Genomic DNA, 8,592 nt, shown 5'->3' with positions numbered 1-8,592 from the left:
TGTGGGGTCACCCCTCTCCTCTGTGGGGTCACCCCTCTCCTCTATGGGGTCACCCTTCTTCTCTGTGGGGTCATCACTCTCCTCTGTGGGGTCATGGTTCTCTTCTAAGATAACATTCCTCCTCTGGGCTCTGCTGCTGTTCCAGATCCCGTCTCTCCTGGCAGATGTCACGGGTCTCAGCACCCATGCCGCGATGGCTGGGCTCCTGCAACTCAGGTCTTGAGCACATTTGTTGTTTCTGAGCAACGTTGCTTTTCCCAAAAGGAGCCTTGTAATATTGGGCTGTTTCAGTAGAGGCGTTCGGATGTGAGTGGTCTGTTAGGAGGACCTGGGCCAGCCCTGGTGGGCCTGAGTGCTCACTGAGGGGCCTCTGTTGGCCGTGCCCACAGTCCCGTGGCTTGGGACTTTGACAGGGTCCAGGGAGACGTTACGGTGTTGGGCACCTTTTTCATAGCTTACTAGGAGATCCATCTGTGCACCATCCTAACAGCTGACTTTGTTCTTGTTGTTGTTGAATATTCAGATATTCAAAAGGTGGAGAATAACATGACAGATACTCACGTACGCAAATAATCACTCGAGGAGTATGTTTTGTGCACCTGTTACACGCCAGGCTCTGGGACACAGCAGTGAGCAAACAGATCAAAGTCCCTCCTTGTGTGCAACAGATGGTCAATGGTGAAGGAAGACTAAGCGAATGAACGAGTGAATGAATGAAATGTCTGGCGTGTTAGATGGCAGTGAGGGCTACAGAGAAAAAATAAATCAGAGAAAGGATAGGATGTGTTATGGGCAGGAGGGCCGGAAACCGGGGAAGACTTCACGGGGAGGGCAGTATTCGAATGAACAGCTGAAGCTGGTGAGTGAATGAGCCTTGAGGATGGCTGAAGGAGGAAAGTGCCGGGCAGAGGGAATAGCACATGCAAAGGCCCTGGGGCTGGGCTGTGTAAGTCCCCTGCATTCTCTTCCCTGGCCTGGTGACTTTATCTTCCCCATCCGGAAGCACTTTCTGAGTTTTGTGTCTATATGTATTTGCCCTTTTATACACGTATAAATAAGGACATAAAAAATAGGGGCGCCTGGGTGGCTCGGTTGGTTGAGTGTCCAACTCTCGATCTCAGCTCAGGTCTTGATCTCAGGGTTGTGAGTCCGAGCCCCACGTTGGGCTCTGTGCTGGGCATAAAGCCTGCTTTAAAAAAAAAAAAAAAAAAATGTGAGAAACAGGTAGCACCTGTTCTACGTTGTGACCACATAAGAAAATATATATAGTGCTGTTTTTGTGCTGTTTTAAATTTCTCCGTAAATGTGTCCTTCTCCAGCCTTCCCTCTGCACTCCACACGAGATTAATCTGATTGACAAGGCTAGGTCTCATTCGTCTGTTTTCACTGCTGCATAGTATTCTCCAGTATGAATATTCTACCATGTATTTATCTATTTGGGGTGTTTCCAGCTTTGGGCTATTTTGAACCAAGCTGTCCCTTCGTTCTCGCCAGTGGATTTCTCTAGGGCGTATACCTGGGAGTGGAGTTGCTGAGTCGTGGACTCTGTGTATCCTCAGCTTCACGAGGCATTGGCAAATGGCTCTGCAAAGTGGTTGTGCCAATTTATGCTTCCCTGGGGGCTGACTTTTGCTGGCAGGGGCTGGCTTGACCTTGCTGGCAGGGAAAAAGCCTTAAAAATCCCTGGTGTTTCATAACACGGTTCTTGGGACATCTAAAGAAGCTCACATACCATTGAGCACCTAGTACGTCTCAGTAAGTGGTCATTAAGTTGAGAGGTGGCTGTTTGATAAGGTAGTTAGCCACTTGGGTGTGGGTCTTTGTGACAACAAGGTGACCTTTTTCCCCCCTAGTTTTCGCCATCTGCTAAGACTCTAGAGGAGAAATTCTTCATCCGGACCATCTTCGGACAGATAGGCCCTAAGGATGGAAGTCTGTAGTAGGAACTAATGGGATCCACGAGCCCTCCGAAACTGCACGCAAAAATTATGTGTACGTGTATAGTTTTCTGGCCTGTGGTTTTCATTAGATTCCCAGGGGACCACCAGGAGCCACTATTCTGTTCCTTTCAAACACCTTTCCTTTCCCTCTCTATTTCCCCTGCCTTCCTCTCTCTTGCTTGTCTCTCTGTTGCTTCTCCAGCAGTCAGCCATCCTCTCTTATTGTCTAGTGGTTCTGTCTCTTGCAAATCAAGCACGCGGCTCAAATTTCATTACTTCAAATTCCAAGGGGCTGTTTAGTCTCCTGTTGGGCTGTAAGCATGGAACAGAGAGTGGGGACTAAAAGCCCCGCAGACCCAGCTCTCTTTGCAATGCCACGCCAGGCAAATGCGGTACCCTCTTAGTTCCCCATTCCAGGGGGAGGGGACCCGAGTGCGTTAATCTGACGCTGGGACAACAGCGGCTTTAACGAGCACTTTCTGATTAACTCATTGTCTTCTCACATTTCTAAGTAGACTGCAGCATTAAAACACCATTCATTTTTCATGGATTAAGGAGGTTTTTGCCTTCTTCTTGTGTAGTTTGGCAGAAAATATCTTCCCCGTGGAGTTTGGTCTGTTCTGTGGAGTTCAAGGCCCCAGAGACATTCTAACTTTGTAATTTTGTCAACCCCCATTTGAAGTGTGCTCCTATTGTATTTGAAGGTCCAGTCATTAAATTGAAACTGTGTAAGAGGAAAATTTCAGAAGCTTGGCTATATTTCTGAGATGACAGAGCTTTTACTGTAATGCTCAAATATATATATAGACATCTAGGAGGTCAAGTAATACAAGGGTGTGTGTTAACAAAAGAGACTTACCAGGGTAGGGATGAAGACAATTGTTTTTACGTTCACAGGCTTAGCACTGTACCTGGCATAGATGTTTAGCAAAATAAATGGCTGGCAAGTGGGAACACTTCTGAGAATCAGAGGGTTCTGGGAAATGCGCTAAGCTGTTTATGAAGCTGGGGACCGTGGCATTGATAGTCAAACAGTCCAGGAATCTATGACAGATACTCTGACATCAGATAAGGCATGGGACAGATGAGCTCTGGGTCCTTGCCAACCCTGACATTTTTGACTCTGTAAAGATGGAGGTTCTTTTCTGGAAGGTCCTATGAACTGCCCCAGGCTTTGGGCAGTTTCACTGGGGATCAAAATTGAGAAAAATGCCCAAGTGCTCAGGGACCATCAGGAAAGGACATTGGCTTTGGTTTCATAGCATCACTGAATTTGGGGACTCAATGAACTCTGGCGGGTCCAAACCCTTTATTTCACTCATGAGGGAGTTAAGACACCAAGAGGCTAAGTAATTTGCCCAAAGTCACACTGAGATGGTGGCAAATCAGGAAACTTCCAGAAGCAGAAGGTATGTTCAGGTCAAGGAGCCTAGAACCCCAGTTTGGGGGGCAGTGGGAGTGGTGTAGATGATTAATGTCACTCCTGAGGTTCTGCCATCAGAGCTCTGCCTTTTTCCTCCTTCTGCCCCCAAGTGCCCAGCCTGTGGCCCTTTTCCAGAGAGACAGAAAGCGAGCCTCCAAAAAGTAATCCTAGCTTCTCCTTATACAGCTGAAGAAACTAGGGCCCAGAGGGGTCAAAATGACTTGACCAGACTCACACACCGCACACTGTCTTTCCTTTTTGATTAATGTAGCAAATGCATGTTACCACTCTTTACCTTCTCCTCCTTCTCCCACCTCCTATGTTGCTGTTCTGAGTTGCCTGAAAATAAAAACAGCGTTCTAAACACAACAACAGTAAGACACAATCAGCACTCCCGAGACCAGCTAACAAACAGCTCCCATAAATACCAGCTGCGTTTTGTTTTAATGTCCCCCTGCATTAATTTCTCCCCCCGTGGGTCAGTCACCCTTGGTGTCCGAAGGAGTCCCTCCTGTGGCACAAGTGCTTTTTTTTTTTTTTTTTTTCAACGTTTTTTATTTATTTTTGGGACAGAGAGAGACAGAGCATGAACGGGGGAGGGGCAGAGAGAGAGGGAGACACAGAATCGGAAACAGGCTCCAGGCTCCAAGCCATCAGCCCAGAGCCTGACGCGGGGCTCGAACTCACGGACCGCGAGATCGTGACCTGGCTGAAGTCGGACGCTTAACCGACTGCGCCACCCAGGCGCCCCTCAAGTGCTTTTTATCCCTCGGAGTTTTAGCATTGAGAGAGCGTTGATCTTTTTATTGTTCAAAGCATTTGGTCGTCATGGTATTTGCTGAACCAGTGTTCCACTGGGAACAGCCTCATGTCCTAGCGGTAGGAGCTAGTTTCTCTGTCTTCTAATAATAGTGACAGAGGTAGTAACGATGCGGGCTGCCATGATTAAGCACTTACTATGTGCTCTCACTGTAGTAACAATTTTATGTGCGTTACCACATTTCAGTTCCACGAGCCTTTTTTAGAGATGAACCTGAGGCTCAGAGAGGTTCAGCTGCTTGCAAGGGGTCCCACAGCTAGTAGAGGGTAGATTGGATCTCAACCACTCTACTGGGACAGTGCCCTAAGACTAGGATGACCCTCGCCCAAGTTAAGTTCAAAGAGCTATATGCAGCCCAGTATCCTTATGAACATAATACCTGTTGTTCATAGCAATGGCAACATTGACAAATTAGAACTTAGAAGGCACTTACATGATATACTGTACTTGCGTATATGCTCAGTTAATCCTTACAACCCTCTGAATGAAGTATCATTATTACCCCCAACTTTGCAGATGAAGAAACTAAGGCTCCAAGAGATTAAACACCTTGCCCAATTCACCCACCTCGAAAGTGGTAGATCCAAGATTTGAACTCAGGTGGATCTGGAACCAGGATCCATTTTCTCGAGTCCTACATTGCTTCTTTAAAGTCAGGTTTTCCAGGGAAGTCCGGAACATCTTTGCTTTTCTTCCCCATCTTGGACTCCACTGTAGCAAGGAAAAAAAAAATGGGCGAAAGAGGTTTCCAGAAATGGGAGACTGGCATAGGCTAATGGTTAAGACCTGGGCTTCAGAGTCGGAGGGATCTCTGTGATGAGATGATGAACTTGAGAATGTGCGTGGATCTCTCTACACCTCAGTTTTCTCACCTGGAAAGAGGGGGAGTAGTGATAGGGTCTGCCTTCTTGGGCTGTGGTAGGGCTTGGAGAAGACAACATTGTGACAGATACCGTGAACTGAGCCCCTGGACCGTTCCATGGTCTCCATAAATGGGAGTTGATTAACTGAAGGGAGAAAATTAAAACCAATTCCTTTGGAGGTGTGTGGTAAATACGGCCTCCGTATTCATCCCACTCACCTCCAAGTGTACCCGTGGTGGTCGGGTCCTGGGCAAGCTCACTTCTTTGTACCTCCAACACGCTCATCTTTCTACCTCTCTGTTGGAGGGTCCCCTCCAGCACCACAAGGGTTTGTTGGGCCCACGTGACAGACGTCTAACCCCCACCCAGGAGCAGTCCATAACCAGCGAGAGAGGGAGTCAGTGTATAAATACCCTGGCTTCTCCGTTGCTCGGTGAGAAGACTCAGAGGTGTTCTACAACCTCTCAAACGGCCCTCCACAGGATTGAATCGTAGTGGCTCACAGTGACAGCCATTCATCAGTGCCCCCTTTGCTGACTTCTTGCTTTCTAGTTCATCCCTTGTAATTCCGTGGATCATCTGCCCAAAGTCCTTGTCTTGAAGCAGTAGTTTGAAGCCTTAGCGAGTAAGAGATTTCAGCACCCTGGACAGCGCGCCGCACACTCGAGCCGGTCAAGACCTGATCCTCCTTTTCTCCCTCAGTGGAATGGCTGAGGTGTGGGAGGACAGGGTCTAGGAAAATGAATGCCCCGTTTTTCTTGACTTCTCTGGCTATAATAAGCCCCTGGATGATGTCAGCCAGTCTCAAAGGTATAAATACCTTCCGTACTGATGTTCCCCAGACTTCAGGCTTCTGCCCGGAGCTCTCTCGCAGTCCCCACGTGGGGAGGAGTCCACAGGCATCTCACACTCAGGATGTCCAAAACTGCATTCCTGTGCATCCTTCTCGTATCTCCCTTCCTATCTTTTCATATCATTGGATGGCAGCTCCATCCTTCCAGAAGCTCTGGCTAAAAATCTTGACACCTCCTCCCTCATGGTCAATCCTGCTGCAAAAATTCAGGAGGTTCTGTCTTCTTCCACCCCCGCTGCCCCCACCTGGGCTAAGCCTTCATCATCTCTCAGCAGGCTGGTGGTAGCAGCCTCCGCCCGGGTCTCTCTGCTTCTGCCCTCCTCCCCCCGCAGCCCGTTATCAACACAAGCAGCCAGAAGGATCCTTTTAACACATAACTTAGATCCAATCACTCTTCTGCTCACGTTTTTCTCTTGGTTCCTGTCTCATTCAGTGTAAAAGCCAAAGTCCTCACCACGGCCCACAAGGATCTGCGTGATCTGCCCCCATCACCTCCCACCCTCTTCGGCTCCCACCCTTGCACACCTGACACCGGCTGCCCCGAGCTCCTCACTGCTCCTTGAACACTTCAGGCCAGTCTCCACCTCAGGGCCTTTGCACTTGCTGTTCTTATGCCTGGCATGCTCTTCTCAATCCATTTCCTCATCTTTAAGACTTTACACCAATATCCCCCTGGCCCCTTATCTACAAGTCCAACACTTCAGACACTCCCCGTCCTCTTTCTTCTCTTCAGTTGTTTTTCTATGCCCTTGTCACTTGCCGGCAAACTCGATATTCTACTTCCTTATTTTCCGCCTGTCCCCTCCACTAGGTAAGCTCCCCGAGGACAGAGATTTGGTTTCTTCTGCTCATGGTTCTCTTCCCCCGTGCCTAGCATAGTGCCCGGCACACAGTAGGCGCTCACTGTTTTTGACAGAATGACTGAATCAGTGGTGCCTGTAACCTGCCGATGTTGAGGGAACTTCCGGGGTGCGATAAGCTGAGGCACAGAAGCCCCTTCCCAAATGCCCTCGCGTCTCGGCTGGTCTAGATCAGATGGTGCCGTTTTGGAGGGCAGTTGGAACGTCAACGTAACTATCACGTGTGTTGTGGCTAGAATGAGTCTGCCTACTTACTGTCTGTGGTCCTGCCCCGGGAGTTACAGTGTGTCGTATGTGTTGAGTTCTCAATGGACTCAAACTCCTTTGGAATCAGCTTTGATAGCTACTGTGCGCTAATTAAATGGCACACATATGAACAGGTTCATACAGACGAGCTGGGGTCTGAGCAGGGCCGTGTTCTCGGGCCTACCGTGTATGGTTGTGCAGGTTGCACACTGAGCCGGACAGCTGGAGTATATTTCCTAAGTGTGTAGCTCCTCTGTGGGTAAAACTTCTTTCGGAGACAGCCCAGACTAAACAGGATCAGAGACTTCATGCCCAGGAGTCCCCTCCACCCTAAGAAGCTTTGGTTTGGGGAGTCAAGGTGGTGCTAAAGAGGCATGGTCGGTGCTTACGGTCATGGGTTGTTTTGTTATTGCTGTTCACAGGCATCTTTGGAGGCCGCCCAGAGAATTTCAGGACAGAAACTCTGGCGTCAGGAACAGAGGCAGGGAGGAAGCCTAAGACTCTCAAAGTCCAGCACTGGCCGGTGCTGCTTTTCTTTGCTGCAGGTTGGAATCCCAAGGATGTTAGGTACAACCATTATAAGATTGGGTGGACAGGAGGGATCAGCCTGAGAGGTCTTTGTCAACTGGACTGATGAGTTTTGATTCATAGGAAATAGCCCTGGATGTTTCCAAAGCGGAAACTGCAAAGTGTGTAGCAGAATTGCATCTTCTGCGAATCTGACTTTACACAAAATCATTGTTATGTAATTGGCACACATCTAAAAAGAAACCGGGTGAATATAATAATGAAAGAGTGAGGTCATTTCTTTTTTTTTTTTCTTTTACCACTAAAATTTTTTTGTTATAAAATAAAATCTACCTGCAGCAAACCACCGTAACGCAAGGTAATTGTTGTAAACCAAACACTCTCGTAACCACCGTTCACATCAAGAAATAGATCTTTGGCCACCCAGAAGTTTCCACGTGTCCCGTCCCCGTGATGGCCAAGAGTGAGGTCATTTCTACCTGCTTGCATTTAGTGAGTTTTTCCCAAGGAATGAGCATGATACGTGTTCTTCCTAGAACCCAGTATATCAGTTAGGAATGCTTTTTCTCTTCAAATAACAGAAGAGACATCTAGAAGGGGCTTTGATATTAAGTAGACGTTTTGTTACCTGACAGAAATATCCACAAATCTGTGGACCGGGATTCGCTGAGTGGCTCAGGGATGTCCTTCCACCTTCCTGGGTGAGTCGAATTTTGACCTCATGATTTCTTGCCCCAGGGTGGCAAAGTGGCTGCCACATCGCCTCCTCTCAAAGCTTCATTCAAAGGCAGGAAAGTAATGACTGGGAGAGAAAACTCTCACTGGAGGGTTCTTCTTTATCTAGGAGAAACAAGTCTTGGCCAGAAGTTCCCAGCAGACCTCCCTCTACGTCCGATTGGCTATTCTTGGGTCGCGTGACCACTTCCGGCTTCCTGGCAGGCCAGAAACACGAGCATCCGGCATTTTTGCCACTTTATAGGAGGCTAGTTCTGCTTGTGGGAAAGCTGAGAGAGGGAAATGGCTGTTGGGACAGTTATCTGTCACATGTATCATGCCCTT

General features: G+C 48.3%; 1 protein-coding gene across 1 annotated transcript in view; it reads left to right on the top strand.

The window, feature by feature from the left end:
• Positions 1 to 7,863, top strand: part of LOC125929060 (voltage-dependent P/Q-type calcium channel subunit alpha-1A-like) — a 12,301-nt gene extending 4,438 nt beyond the window's left edge. The window contains exon 3 of the mRNA XM_049639963.1: positions 7,428 to 7,863. Coding sequence (XP_049495920.1) covers positions 7,428 to 7,503 — 76 coding nt within the window. The 3' untranslated portion in view covers positions 7,504 to 7,863. The remainder of the gene's footprint in view (positions 1 to 7,427) is intronic.
• Positions 7,864 to 8,592: the final 729 nt, after the last annotated feature.

This window comes from Panthera uncia, chromosome A2 (assembly GCF_023721935.1).
Source record: "Panthera uncia isolate 11264 chromosome A2, Puncia_PCG_1.0, whole genome shotgun sequence".
Classification (NCBI taxonomy): domain Eukaryota; kingdom Metazoa; phylum Chordata; class Mammalia; order Carnivora; family Felidae; genus Panthera; species Panthera uncia.
This window is presented reverse-complemented; position numbering and strand designations above follow the sequence as displayed.